At 38.0% G+C, this 14,113-nt stretch overlaps 5 protein-coding genes across 5 annotated transcripts; 3 read left to right on the top strand and 2 right to left on the bottom strand.

Moving 5' to 3' along the window:
* Positions 1-183: 183 nt before the first annotated feature.
* LOC116160214 lies at positions 184-2,312 on the top strand. Its single transcript, XM_031473361.1, has 3 exons — positions 184-469; positions 527-624; positions 1,615-2,312. Exons 1-3 carry the CDS (start codon positions 223-225, stop codon positions 2,206-2,208), a joined length of 939 nt encoding a protein of 312 aa, XP_031329221.1. The 5' UTR covers positions 184-222; the 3' UTR covers positions 2,209-2,312.
* Positions 616-2,769, bottom strand: LOC116160213. Its single transcript, XM_031473360.1, has 2 exons — positions 2,308-2,769; positions 616-1,490 (listed from the first exon to the last, which is right to left on the bottom strand). The coding sequence occupies exons 1-2, from the start codon at positions 2,737-2,739 to the stop codon at positions 675-677; spliced, it is 1,248 nt and encodes a 415-aa protein (XP_031329220.1). The 5' UTR covers positions 2,740-2,769; the 3' UTR covers positions 616-674.
* Positions 2,770-4,973: 2,204 nt separating this feature from the next.
* LOC116160392 lies at positions 4,974-10,127 on the top strand. The gene is made up of 3 exons (XM_031473576.1): positions 4,974-6,071; positions 6,266-6,460; positions 8,272-10,127. The coding sequence occupies exon 3, from the start codon at positions 8,344-8,346 to the stop codon at positions 9,271-9,273; it is 930 nt and encodes a 309-aa protein (XP_031329436.1). The 5' UTR covers positions 4,974-6,071; positions 6,266-6,460; positions 8,272-8,343; the 3' UTR covers positions 9,274-10,127.
* Positions 9,869-10,591, bottom strand: LOC116170701. The gene is made up of 3 exons (XM_031487232.1): positions 10,359-10,591; positions 10,122-10,307; positions 9,869-10,069 (listed from the first exon to the last, which is right to left on the bottom strand). The coding sequence occupies exons 1-3, from the start codon at positions 10,566-10,568 to the stop codon at positions 9,869-9,871; spliced, it is 597 nt and encodes a 198-aa protein (XP_031343092.1). The 5' UTR covers positions 10,569-10,591.
* A 212-nt stretch (positions 10,592-10,803) lies between these two features.
* LOC116170612 lies at positions 10,804-12,743 on the top strand. Its single transcript, XM_031487142.1, has 6 exons — positions 10,804-11,151; positions 11,234-11,440; positions 11,495-11,551; positions 11,601-11,672; positions 12,316-12,459; positions 12,518-12,743. Exons 1-6 carry the CDS (start codon positions 11,087-11,089, stop codon positions 12,741-12,743), a joined length of 771 nt encoding a protein of 256 aa, XP_031343002.1. The 5' UTR covers positions 10,804-11,086.
* Positions 12,744-14,113: the final 1,370 nt, after the last annotated feature.

Genomic DNA, 14,113 nt, shown 5'->3' with positions numbered 1-14,113 from the left:
TAAAGCTGCGTCCAGATTACGCGCGCCGAACTGCGCAAAACGTTTGCGAGCGTTGCAGCAACATGTAATGTGGACGGGTATATGCGCACGAACGCGCCACTGCGTGCATGCACATTGCACGAATTTGTTCGGGCAAGTGTCGGTACATCAAAGAAATTCGGCTAAGCGCGCGTTTAAAGTTAAGTGAAGTTTGGACGTAGTTGTGCGCATTCCTGCAACACAATGAGTGAAATTGAATGGAGTCGGGAGAAAACACTGCAATTAATTAACATGTATGAAACAAAATCAGAATTGTGGGACGTGAAAAACAGTAATTACCATTTACGAAATAAAAAACATGATGCTTGGAAGAACATAGCAACAGAAATGGAAAGCGACGTTGAAGTAATAAAGGCGAAAGTAGCATCGTTGCTGTCATCGATGAGAAGAGAAAAGGCCAAAATGAAGAATTCTACAGGCACGGGGAAAGGTAGTATTTTGATTTTCTTTTGATGTCCATTTTAGCTAATTGTGTATACATATGCAGGTAGAAACGAAATATATATAAGCAAATGGTTTGCTTTCGAAGCCTTTAAATTTTTGTGGGATAAGGACAGTGTAAAGGGCTCAATAAATACAGAAACGGTAAGTTCAGATTATATTTATTTCCAGCCTACTTACATAGTAGCATTTACCTAAGCATATTTATCTTGAAATGATACAGCACCATTCGACGAAAAATACTCCGCTAGTTCGTTCCGAATTTGTTGTGCATTTAGAGGAGATTTTCGCGGTAGTCTTCTGATAGGCAAGAATGAATTTTCAGGATTACCGTCACGTCGCCATGTTCCTTCTATTAATAAACCATCCTCTTCGCTATCAAATGTTCCAGGCGGAGTATATATTTGATTTGAGTTTCCGCTTCTTAAAAAATTATGCAAGTAAAGAGTGGTTAAAACAACAAGCCGTGCCTTCTCAGGCTCCAGTAATAGTGGTTTTCTCAAAACCCTAAAAACAGCGGACAATATGCCAAACGCGTTTTCGACAATTCTTCGTGCTCGTGACAAGCGATAATTGAAAATTCTTTCTGGTGTACCTTTGTCATGTAAACCTGAATAAGGCTTCATAATGTTGTCATGCAAGGCAAAAGCATCGTCAGCAACAAACACATAAGGAATCCGTTTCTGTCGGCCAGGAAGAATCCGTGGTTCCGGAATGGGAAGTTCTCTCTTTTCGATTTTTCTCCATAATAAACTATTTTTAAAAATTCCCCCATCCGAAATGCGACCCTGACCACCAACGTCACAAAAAAGAAAATTGTATTGACCATCTACCAAAGCAAGTAGTACTATACTGTGAAATGATTTATAGTTGTAATATTCGCTTCCACTCTGTATGGGTGCTTGTAACATAATATGTTTCCCATCTAACGCCGCTAGGCAATGAGGGAAATGCCACACGTCTTCGAAAATTTTGGAAGTTTGTGTCCACTCTTCTATAGTAGATGGCATCTGAAAATGTGAAATACACTGTAAATTCAGTACTATGGTCTATGAGTACACAAGCAGTGAAATCCATAAAAATTGCACTACCTATACTATTCTACACACGCCATTTAATAAAATATTTTTCTAGGACGAAGAAAGCACTACTGATGAAACTTTCAACAATTCAGAATCGCAATGTGTAGACAGAGAACCTCAATCAGTTGTAGCAAATGATGAAATCGAATCGGGTAGTGTAGTTTCCGTTGGGACAAGTCCTCAAATCCCAACAGCAAAACGTAAAATTTTTGTATCTCCCAAGAAAATACTTCCGAAACGAAAATGTGTACAAGAAGATCCTAAAGTGTCTGCTGCATACGATCTGCTTAAGAAGGTCTCAACCACTCCAAAAGACGAGTGTCATACTTTTGGTCAATACATAACAACACAGCTACAAAAAATGGATGAACGCACCCGAGCTGTTACAATACACAAGATTAATAACGTTATATTTGACGCTGTAATTGGAAGATACGATAATGGTAGTGGATCCAATACAAGATCCTCGGCATCTACACCTTCCTCTTCACATAGTTCCGGAAATATTGGGGCCGCCGATCACCTTTTATTCAATGAACAGTATCAGGATCCATTTTCCCAAGACACCCCTCAACCAAGTCCAAACTCACAATCTCAGGATTCATGGGGTGCTGTACAACATTATTACAATACATTCGCGCCTTAAGCAGTGATTACAAATATTCTCGTTTACAAATTTTGTTGTGATGCACACACACACACACCTTTTATGGATAACACTACGAATAAATGCAATATTTCTTACCTTTACGTAGTCTTTCAATGCGTCACACAAAGCTTGGCACACTTCAGTCACTATGGTAGATATGCTCTGTTTAGAAATTTTGAACAGGTACATCAAACTTGTGTATGAATCCCCAGTTGCCAGGAATCGTAGAGTAACTGCCAGTCTCTCTTTAACAGGAATGGGTTGTCTGAATGTAGTTTCTTGCTTCGCTATTTTATGCCCAATTAGATGTATCAGATATTCAAAATCTTCACAAGATATACGGCAAAAATTTTTGAACTGTCCAGTGCGTGACAATGATAAATCGTTCAACAGGTTGCTGCCACTATAAATATTGCGACTTTTAAATAAATTCGTCATCCAATAGCGTCTTCTCTTGCGTTGCTTTTTCTTTATAGCGTCGCAAAGAATAATAAAAGCTGCTGCAGAGATTTGCACATCATCATCCATGGTCACTCAAAAATATTCACCCGTTCAATTGGGAACCCTAGCAAACATAGCCAAGCACACACACAAACCAGAGACAAGACAGTGTGCGCAAAACATTTCTGCAACGCTCGCAAACGTTTTGCGCAGTTCGGCGCGCGTAATCTGGACGCAGCTTTCACCAACAGATTCCAAGCTGGGAAAACGTGCAAAATACAATAGAATTTATTAAAACTATAAGTATATGTCCTTCAGTTGAAATGGATGAAACTGGTCTGTATGACGAATATATGTGCGTGAAGCAATATGTGACTGCAGAAAAGTTAGTAACGTGGAAGTCTGAGAAAACATTGCCTGCCCAGTGTTGGGTTGAAGTTATGTGCAACTTCAGTGCCGAAAATGTACCATATTCAAACTTTATTAAAATATTAGAATTTCTTTTTTGTTTATCGGGTACAAACGCTCCGACAGAACGAGTATTTTCGCACATGAATTCAGTATGGACAAGTGACAAGACTCATCTATCAATTAACACTTTGAGAGCCATGTTAATAACTAAAATTAACTTTACCGACTCTTGTGCAGAGTTTTATAAACTATTATGCTAAAACAAGGAGCTTTTGAAAAAAATTCATTCGTCACAAAAGTACCAACCGAGGCTCTAAATATTATGAAATAGTTTTTTTGTGTGTTAATTATATGACTTTTTAAGTAAAAAAATTATAGTATTCTGTATTTTTGTATTTTAGAACCCCCCACCCCCCAAAACTATTAAATATAACTATATTATCGCAAATGTTACCTACAACTGAGTTGTTACGCTAAAACGATAAGATTTAGTTCTTTATTTATAACTAATAAATGATGTAATGATTTATCATATCTGTCGTTCACTTTCTTTGACGTCGTGACCGCTGCTAAGAGTCCCGTTTTGCGTCTGCGCTGTAATATGTACTTCCTTGGAAGTGTCTAAGTTTAGGGCTGAAGTGCTGAAAATGGTATAATATAATAGTGTACAAAGTAAAAAGAGCATAAATAACTGTCAGCTGATATTTAAATGTGGCAAAACCTGTTACCTGGGCGTTCAAAGTGTAGCGTAGCGTTAGCGGGCGCTAGCGCACGCGGCGACTTTGAATTTTGATGGTCCAGCTAACACATTTTTCCACGTTGTCGTGTCAGCTAACAAGTGGTTTCCTTTTTTTCGTACCATAAACTGATGAGGTAGTCATGCTGATGTCATATTATGATTGAACGAGAATACATGAGTAAAATGGTATCACATACTGTGAAATAATATTATACATAAATTGAAACATTGTATTTTATAATTTGTAACGTGGTTTTATTTTCTTGCTAGGACAAAACGCAACCAATACATTTCTTAGACAATTCTTAAAAAATATTCAACCTCTTATATTTCTTAAACCGTTGGTCTAATTGAAAAAAGGTGTAGTAAAAAAATTACCTTGATTAATTCGACATATTTTGTCTCGCTCATGTATTATACCTCTATCTGCACTTATAACGAAAAGACCTCGCGACTGAGATTTTTATTACACTTCTCGCGCATATACAGTTTACAGAGTGGTTTTTGACTTTCTTTTTGTTCTGTGAGACAGCAAATATAATGAGCTTTCGAACGGTACACAAATTCTTGAAAAATATTCCTAAATAACCTGGGAAATGCTTGCACCCAATTACAGAGTGACTCGCATAATGCTTTTTAGAAGTGCCTCTGCAGAAGGTCTTAAGTTGTTCTATACTACTCCGGCATTTACCTTAGGAATTAAGAAAACTGCAAAAAAAGGACAACCTAATTCGGAGTAGTCGACAGAATGCTTGAAACTGATCTAAGAAAATTCCCATCTCTTCCACAGATGAAAAATTCTTACCTCGGCCCAGGTTCAAACACCCGACATTCGGCTATTATGTAGCCCATCGCTCTACCACTGAGCTACATAATCGGTTGGGGTTTTGTTATTTGCTTTCTTACCAATAGTGAGAGTAGAATTCCTTTTATTTTTGTGATTGCAAATTATATTGAAATTAAGCTTCATTTACATTCAATTCCACTTCAAACTGAACTTGGAAATTGTACGCACTGTCATTTACATTGCTTTACAATTTATAGGTTAGACTTTCTGTCAACGCTATTGCTTTTGCTGGTTAGGAAAGTAACATTTGCTTTATTTCGGAATTATGGATGAATTATCACTTAATTTATAATTCGACATCCAATCCGAAGACATTTATAGAATACTAAGTAGTTCGCCTCGCTCGAACTCCAGCCACGAGTTTAAAAGTACTTATATAATTTAAAAAGAAAAACTTTTTACCCCCAATTACCCTAAACGGTCTCCGCCACTGTCGTGATGTCAGTCCCCGTTAGGAATGAGTATCTAACCTCATTCGTCTCCTCGTGCTCGCCGCGTTTAGATCCTTTGTTCTTTAATCTACAGGTTTTTTCTTTCAATTGAAAATGGGAAAGTCTAAGAGACGACGTTCTCGTAGCAGGGGTAGTGATACTGAGCCTCTTAAGGCCGGAAATTTATTGAAACGGTTGCACCGTTTGGAAAGAAAATTGGCGAACTACCAACACAAAGGCAGACGAGAACATTCTCACTCTCCGGGCGACGCTTCACGTCCCTCGTCAAGCAGGCGCTCCCGATCTAGATCTCGACGATGTTTTCCGGATCATCAACCTCGAGATAAGTTTGCTTCATTAAGTAAAACAGATCAGACATATTCGTTGAGGATGACGAGCATTTCACCAGCTTCTAGTCGTTCACGCTCGCCTAGCTGTTATCCTAGAATGCGCATTAGCTCTCCCTCTTCAGGCGAGAGAGTTTTGCACTCGCCAGAGGCAGGTCGTCATCACGACCCTATGTCTCCACCAAAAGTGCCTGTAGGTGAGCCTTCTGTAGATTTAAACTTGTTAGAGGGAGTGACTACTAGATCAAACGTTGACGATATTCGGGATGATGGAAGTGTTCTGGTTTTACAAGACGACCTCTCTTTAGAGGATCTATCCGAAATCGCAGTCACAGCCCAGACGTTGGAACCATATTATTGCCAATGGTCTGGCAAAGGACAGTGTTGAAGTCCTCAAGAAGCAATATTCCAACCCTGATAACTGTGTGCATCTTCTCCCGCCCAAGTTGAACCCAGAGATTGCAGCCATTCTTCTTAATGATAGGTTGGCTCGGGATTCGTTTAATGCCGAAATTCATTCTGAAATAGCCACAGCTCTCTGTGCAATGGGCAAGTCCATGACACTGCTCCTTAACTCTACAGATGTTTCGAGAGAATTTCGGAATCAGCTCTTATCTCCGTTGGGGGATTCTAGTAGAGTTCTGGTAAATATTTTACACTCTATTACGGACTGTAGGCGCAAGTTAATTTTGCCAACGTTAAATAAAAATGTTAAGGATATTTTGGCAAAGTCAGTGCCAAATGAATTCCTTTTTGGAACTGATCTGTCTGAGAGCATTAAGGAAGCAAAAAATCTGCAGCTGGCGGGGAAAGATCTTAAGCTTGCACCCACTTCCAGCTTATCACAGCCTTTTGGGAAGGGGAGAGGCACTACATTCAGAAAGACTTCCACTACCACTCGTGGTATCTCTAGAGCAGAATCTCGGTCTTTAAACCGTTACGGCCCGGTTCGTCCCAGGGGACAAGCGAAACCATCTCGAGGCCACCCGTCCCAGAGACAGGGAAAGTACAGGCGCTAGAGAACCTTCAGCAGGTAAGCCCATTAGCTGGTAGATTGGCTATTTTTGCCAATAGGTGGTGTCAGATAACTGATAACCTGGTCATTCTTCAATGGATTAAGGGTTACAGCCTCCCCTTTTCTTCTTCACCTGTACAATTTACTTTCCCTAAAATTAAAGCTCTCTCTTTAGCAGAAAGGAAGGCATTCTCATATGAAATCAACAAGTTGTTGAACCAAGGAGCAATATCTAAATGCTCGCCTTGCCAGGGTCAATACATCTCTAATATTTTTTTAGTAGACAAACCAAATGGACAAAAACGTTTTATTTTAAATCTTAAGTATTTAAATACGTATTTAGAAGTGCCTCATTTTAAAATGGAAGACATTCGCACTGCATTGAGACTCATTAAAAAGGATTGTTTCTTTACTTTAATTGACCTGAAAGATGCTTATTTCCACGTAAATATCCACCCAGATCATAGAAAGTTTTTAAGGTTTGAGTATGACAATGTCTTGAACCAGTTTACGTGTTTACCCTTTGGTTTGTCATCAGCGCCTTATGTCTTTACTAAGTTGATGAAACCAGTAACTCATTGGTTGCGAACCAGGAATATCACATGTGTATGTTACTTAGACGACCTGCTAATTGTGGATTCTACATTGGAAGGTTGTCAGAAGTCCACCATTTTTACAGTAGAATTCTTGCAGTCCCTCGGTTTTACAATCAACTTTGAAAAGAGTCATTTAACCCCTAACAATTACGTTAGGTTTCTAGGTTTCATCCTTGATTCTAAACAGCTTAGAATTTCAGTACCTGCAGAGAAAAAAGAGCTTATAAAAAGGCGAACTAGGTATTTCTTAAATAAACGACGTTGCAAAATACGTGATCTAGCTCAGTACATAGGCTACTTGATTTCAGTTTGCCAGGGAGTTAAGTATGGGTGGATGTACACCAAACTTTTTGAGCGACATAAGTTTTTAGCTCTGGTTAAAAATAACTTGTGTTACTCTGCTTCAGTTACTCTCCCTTTAGAGCTTAAACCAGATTTTGAATGGTGGTTAAAGTCAATCGACTTAGCTTATAATGATATTATTAAAGATCAGTTTGAGTTAGAAATTTTTACAGACGCTTCACTGACAGGTTGGGGGGCTTGTTGTGGGAATAACAAGATTCGAGGGTGGTGGACTGCTGAGGAAAAATTATTTCACATTAATTTTTTGGAACTCTTGGCAATCTTTTTTGGGGTCAAACATTTTGCGGGTTCCATCTCTCACAGTAACATTTTACTAAGGTGTGATAATACTACTGCAGTATCTTATGTCAATAGAATGGGTAGTGTGCAACACCCAGCCTTGTCTGCTTTAGCAAAGAAACTTTGGAAGTGGTGTGAGGGAAAGGACCTGTGGCTGTTGGCTTCCTATATAAGCTCTAAAGAAAACTGGGAAGCTGATCTGGAATCAAGAAGCTTACCGTCAGACACAGAGTGGTGCCTGTCAGCAGAGGCGTTTGATCTTGTGACACGAAGACTGGGAGTCCCTGACATTGATCTCTTCGCTTCCAAAGATAATCATAAATGTGACGTTTATGTGTCTTGGTTTCAAGACCCACAGGCTCTTTACATTGATGCTTTTACGAGGTCTTGGGAGGGTTCTTACTTCTATGCGTTCCCCACCTTTGCTCTAATTTTAAGAGTAATACAAAAAATAATTAATGATAAGGCCGAGGGCATTCTTATTGTTCCAAATTGGGAAAATCAACCTTGGTTCCCAATTTTTTCGAATTTATTAGTACAAGACCCTATTTATTTGAAGCCTACTAATGACTTGTTGTTTTTACCTCACAGTCCATCACCTCACCCGTTGGCGGACAAGCTCTCTTTGTTGGCAGCCAGACTATCAGGGAGGCGTTCAAGTTGATGTCCTTACCGAATAACGTTGTGGAAACTATCCTTAAGTCACTGTCCGAAGCAACTGTCAAACAATATGGAGCAACGTACAAACGCTGGTTACCTTTCTGTGCAGATAGGGGGGTGAATCCGTATGAGGGCACACCTTCTTTAGTGATGAGTTTTTTACAACATCTTTTTGATACGGAAGAAAATGCCTACGGAACATTTAATTCTCATCGCTCAGCACTATCGCTGATCACGTCAACAGATTTGTCGAGTCATCCAGTCTTATGCAGATTTTTAAAGGGTATAGCAAAACTTCGACCGTCAAGACCCAGATACAATGTAGTGTGGGACCCACAAGTAGTTTTAGCGTACTTGGAGCGGCTCGCAATGGATTCGTTAAAAGCATTGTCCGAGAAGCTAATAACTCTTTTAGCACTTACAACTGCTCACCGAATACAAACTTTTTCGTTAATTCGAATAGAGAATATTATAGAATCGGGAAACGGATTTCAAATTTTGATTGAAGATAAGATCAAGACATCAGGGATAGGTAGAACCCAACCGTGTCTACACCTTCCATACTTTACAGAAAACCCAAAGCTTTGTGTCGCTACAGCTCTAAAACAATATTTGACTGCTACCAAGGGAAGGCGCACGTCAGTTAGAGACTTCCTATTTTTAACCTATAAGAAACCGTACCGCACTGCAAGCAAGCAGTCCCTTAGTAGATGGGTGAAGGATACGTTGGAAGAAGCAGGTATAGATACGAGAATCTTTAAGGCTCACTCCACTCGCCATGCTTCGACATCTAAAGCCTTTGATTTAGGTGTACCATTAGAAGTAATTCGGCAAACAGCGGGGTGGTCAACAAACTCGAAAACCTTCTGTCAGTTTTATAACAGACCTATTTCTCAGGTTGGCACACTATCAAAAGCCATATTATCATTATAATGTATATATAATACATCTTCTATTATAGAGAATAACACTTATGTTAGTCAGATGTTGACATTATGTGGATATTTCATTTAAGATTATTGTTTCACCATAGCTTTTAGTTTTCTTTTTTGAATTATATGATAGTGATAGTACCCTTCGACTGTTATTTGTTTTTTATCTGGGTTCATGTGGAAAACCACTGTCTCTAAACATCTACTTAGTATTCTATAAATGTCTTCGGATTGGATGTCGAATTATAATTACACGATCAAACGAACTCACCTGTGAAGTTCGATCGTAATTATATGAGACATCCAATCCGAAGACATTCAAACCCACCCCCCCACTCCTGTCGTTTTCCAGCACATTTTCGAAGGGTTTACCAGTTGATTTATCTTTGAACTAAATGAGGTTAGATACTCATTCCTAACGGGGACTGACATCACGACAGTGGCGGAGACCGTTTAGGGTAATTGGGGGTAAAAAGTTTTTCTTTTTAAATTATATAAGTACTTTTAAACTCGTGGCTGGAGTTCGAGCGAGGCGAACTACTTAGTATTCTATAAATGTCTTCGGATTGGATGTCTCATATAATTACGATCGAACTTCACAGGTGAGTTCGTTTGATCGTGTAATTTTGAATGTGGTAGCTGTACTTACTTTTCTTCTTAATCCACTTTCTTCCTACCTCGCTTTGCACATAATCTTCGGGCTTTTCAATACCTTGCTCTAAATGAGTATCCTTGTGAATATCATTAAAAGCATTTTCTTCCTCTACAATTTGTATGCTTTGCTCTACATGGTCTGCCTATAAAAAGTGAACTAAATCAAATTTTGTATTAACAGAATAACGTAAATACCAATTCTAATTCAACACCGTCAACCGCTTGAACAAAGTCGACCTCATTAATTCCTAACTCTGGTATTTCAGAAATACCATCTACCACTACTGTGCCAGTTGCTTTTAATAAACGCAGCTCCAACTCATTTAGGACCTTATTTTCACGTGCCTTTTTCCTTACTTGGGACTTCCACTCGGTGAAGACCTTTAGAAATTCAAATTGCATTAACCTGTTATAATAAAAATTAGAAAATACCTTCTTCCATCCATCCGAATCTCTTGTCGGCCCATCTCCACAGGCATTTAAGGCCTGCGATAATTTCACCCACAAGTTCTGAACATCTTCAGCGCCTAAATTGGGGGAAAGTTTTCCCGTTCTTAACACAGAATTCCTCTCAAGGTACTCCACGTAAATACTAAATAGCGATTTTGTAGTTCGGGGTCTCTTTACAGTTTTTACTGACATAATTGGCTAAAAGCACTCGAATTGTGATTTGAACAAAAAGCGAGTGCGTTACTGGATAATAAAAATATACCATAAACAGCTGATCTCAGTGTGGCGCACGCGCAAAGTACTGAAATTTGTGGGTTGGCAGAGCTGTATTACAACTTCATATTGGTTCGCTTTTCAATCTTGTAAACCGTAAAGATACCATTACAATAGTAGCACGCGAATACGAAAAACTTTCAATATTGAAATGGGACTTGAAATGTTTCAATTGTAAGCTTTTCAATATTGAAAAGTTTTCAATGTGCACGAGAATAGCACTGATTGTACGATTTGTTGTGAAGCCAACATCCCACGCATTGTTATCCTCAGCTTGGTCATAGAATAGTAGCACTTTATTCTGTGGCTTGGTCGTGTTCACGCCTTTGGCAAAGTTCGTGTATGGTCGTTTGTTTGTTTACACGCCTACGTGAAAGTTGTTTTTTGTCTAATTACGTGATTTTGACTAAGTGTGGCCTGTGACAATTATTTATATCATGGTGCGGCGTTGTGAAGTATGCAATGCATATGATAGGCGAAAAAAAGGAATATCATTTCACGCGTAAGTACTTTTTTGAGGTTATGTTGCTCTTATTGTGTTATTGAGATCAGTGGCGTAGATAATTTACTTTCTCATTTTATAGATTCACGAAGAACAATGATCTCATTAAGGAATGGTTCAGTTTATTGAATTTTAAAGAAGATAAAAAACTGACAAAAACCTCTCGAATATGCTCGCAACATTTCCGACAGAGTGATTTTGAAATCAAACCATCTGGTTTAAAGTACTTAAAAAGCGACGCTAAACCAATGCCTTATAACTCAAATTTATCACCTACACAAAATTTGAGGTAGGTAATTTTGTGTAATTGTAAAATGAACACTAATAATTGTATTATGTGCAGCTCTAGTAGCAGTGGTTCGTGTCAGCAACCTCCTTGTCAGCAACCATTAAAGCGCAAGTAAGTATAGTTCGTGATGTGATTCTGTGTGAAACTGCATATTTTTTAGACGTACTACAGGTAGCTCTACAAAAACGAATACTCCTCCTAAACTCCGAGATAACGTATCTCATAAAACTGTGTAAGTGTAATTATGATAGTAAGTAGTGTTTGGTCTGGTGGAAGCAGTGCAATTATATACTTCTAGTCACGGATCTTTGCCCCTGCGTCATTGATTTGTGAATCAATTTTAGACATTAAGTTTTATGTAGATTTCGCTTGCTTGATACATGTTGCAGTTTTCTAGTATATGCAAGCGTATGTCTGAAATTGATTAACAAATCAATGACGCAGGGGTAAAGATCCGTGACTAGAAGACGTATACATACCTATAATAACAATAGGGCTGTAATAACCAAGCACCTACCTTCTTGTGCATGAAGCTCACTTGTGTGTTAAGGGTGTAATGCCCGGTTTCTCCAATACACTTAAGTAAGTAAGTAATAGAGACATGATATTTGTCGGTGGATTGAAATTAGTTACTTTCTTAGTAACGTTAAACTTAAGCTGGTTTTAAGTGTTGCATATTGTTGGAGAAACCTGCCATTTGAGTTGTAATTGTAACATTTAAAGGTACATAAAGTAACCAATCATCATTTAGTGAAAAAACAATCTGCAGTTATATTAATACTCGTATAAATAACAATTACTTGCTGTAAATACCTTTGATTTAGTGAATCTATTTATGTATAAATATCAACAATTTTACTTTTTGGATTGTTTAGACATAAGTCATCTTCAGGGACCTTAACAGCATCTGAATTTGAACAGAAATCAGCTATCGGACAAACAACACCTCCTGGGCAAAGAGATATTTTCTGTGCTGGACCATCTACTGCATATCCAAATGTAAACAAAGATGGAAGCAGGTATGACTAATTTAACCAAAAAAAAGGTTACCCACATATAAAGTATACTTTATTGTAGCAAAAAACGTTATGTAGGAGATATTGCTAGCGATGAGTTTTCCACACCAAAGAAAGCAAAGAAACATGCGCGAATGCTGAAGGGTGCTGTTGTAAAGTATAGGAGAAGAGTTGTTACACTTAATCAGAAAATTCGAAGGTTGAGATCTAGAGTTACGAATTTACAGTCACTCCTAATAGCCCAAGAGCCCACGACGGCCAGACCTTCGTCATTTTATAAAAGCTAAAAGTTTTTCTGTTAGTGCCTCTAACACAGGTAAGAACGATCAGCGAGTATAGAATTTGAGTTGTGGTTGTACTTACGCAGGTAACAGGTAGTAAAGGTGTATAAAATGGTACATCAAATTTGTTAAAGTATAAAGGTCAAATTTTCTATATTTTCTTCGTATTAACATTAGAAATTACGTCATCCATTGCCGGACACTTAGTATAGTTGCAACCCCCTGCCAGACACCCCTAAACATTAAAAAATTATGATTGTACTTTCGTTATAGTATAAAAGCTGAACTTTAAATGTTACTTGGGGACCTATAGAAAGATGTTACCTCCATAGCCGGACAGTTTTAATGGTTTCTACATCTTGCCAGACACGTTGAAAGTCTGCTATAGGTGCGAGCGCGAGGCGACAACTGTTCAGGTGAATGCGATTGAGACAGTGTGTTTAGCCTATTGTAATTGTTCAATTCCAATAAAAAAAGTTTTATTATATTCATAGCTATTTTATACAAAGTAAGAAATATAGTACAAAATAAAAAAAAAATTCTCAATCATTTCTTTCTTCAATTACGTCGATGTCAATATGTTCATTCTCATCGTTACTCCAGTCCATAGCTTGATCGTCGTCAATACCGTCTTCTTCATCAGTTTCTGAAAAAAAATTTACCAAATTTAGAAAGTCATGATCAACTACAAAATTATGTACCTATAATCATTTGACATAATAATTGCAAACCTGATTGAATTTGGAGTGAATCACTGCCATAAATTGGTAGTTGATCTCCTTCAAACCATTTAAATTGGTATTTGTCATTTTTCAGTACCCAACCATTATTGTCTGGTTGATATATGGTTGGATTTTTCATATGAGCATTGTTCCAAATGGTACATATGTAAAGCTCGCAGAAATTGCTGCAATAACTCGCTTTTGCAAGGTGGTAAATTGCTAGCGTCAAAATTTCTCAACTTCTTTCGGTCAAAAGCTTCGTTTACATCAAACACTGTATACGAGTCGATGAACATTTGAAGTCGAGCGGCATCAACATCAATTATATTACCAATATTGTACCTATACATGGCATATAAATCTCTGAATAATGTTATAAACGTTTTGTTGTTTGACTCTATTTTCAATTAATTCACTGTCACCGAAGTTCATGAAAGCTTCCTGGTACTCTAGACATTTTTTTAATATTTTATACGGTTTTAATTTTCCTTTCCTGAAGAATGCAGGATTGTAATCGCATCCTGTGATGGCGTGAAATCCAGGTAAGCTCTGACAAATTGATTGTCCCAATTGTGCGTGTATTTTCGTCAGGTTCACATATTTTAATTTATTTCCAGTACCTGTAAGAATCCAAACAACCGAATCATTTTTAAG

Source organism: Photinus pyralis, unplaced genomic scaffold, assembly GCF_008802855.1.
Source record: "Photinus pyralis isolate 1611_PpyrPB1 unplaced genomic scaffold, Ppyr1.3 Ppyr1.4_LG1, whole genome shotgun sequence".
Lineage (NCBI taxonomy): Eukaryota > Metazoa > Arthropoda > Insecta > Coleoptera > Lampyridae > Photinus > Photinus pyralis.
Note: the sequence above shows the minus strand (reverse complement) of the source record. Positions and strands in the feature narration are given on the sequence as shown.

Excerpts from the sequence above, each read along its gene's own strand:
- LOC116160214 (XM_031473361.1), top strand. The coding sequence starts at position 223 with ATGAGTGAAATTGAATGGAGTCGGGAGAAAACACTGCAATTAATTAAC. Across the intron at positions 470-526 it reads TTCTACAGGCACGGGGAAAG|GTAGAAACGAAATATATATA; the intron begins GTAGTATTTTGA and ends ATACATATGCAG. Across the intron at positions 625-1,614 it reads GCTCAATAAATACAGAAACG|GACGAAGAAAGCACTACTGA; the intron begins GTAAGTTCAGAT and ends ATATTTTTCTAG.
- LOC116160213 (XM_031473360.1), bottom strand. The coding sequence starts at position 2,739 with ATGGATGATGATGTGCAAATCTCTGCAGCAGCTTTTATTATTCTTTGC. Across the intron at positions 1,491-2,307 it reads CATTGAAAGACTACGTAAAG|ATGCCATCTACTATAGAAGA; the intron begins GTAAGAAATATT and ends TCACATTTTCAG.
- LOC116160392 (XM_031473576.1), top strand. The coding sequence starts at position 8,344 with ATGTCCTTACCGAATAACGTTGTGGAAACTATCCTTAAGTCACTGTCC.
- LOC116170701 (XM_031487232.1), bottom strand. The coding sequence starts at position 10,568 with ATGTCAGTAAAAACTGTAAAGAGACCCCGAACTACAAAATCGCTATTT. Across the intron at positions 10,308-10,358 it reads ATTCGGATGGATGGAAGAAG|GTCTTCACCGAGTGGAAGTC; the intron begins GTATTTTCTAAT and ends GAATTTCTAAAG. Across the intron at positions 10,070-10,121 it reads ACGGTGTTGAATTAGAATTG|GCAGACCATGTAGAGCAAAG; the intron begins GTATTTACGTTA and ends CACTTTTTATAG.
- LOC116170612 (XM_031487142.1), top strand. The coding sequence starts at position 11,087 with ATGGTGCGGCGTTGTGAAGTATGCAATGCATATGATAGGCGAAAAAAA. Across the intron at positions 11,152-11,233 it reads AAAGGAATATCATTTCACGC|ATTCACGAAGAACAATGATC; the intron begins GTAAGTACTTTT and ends CTCATTTTATAG. Across the intron at positions 11,552-11,600 it reads CAGCAACCATTAAAGCGCAA|ACGTACTACAGGTAGCTCTA; the intron begins GTAAGTATAGTT and ends CATATTTTTTAG.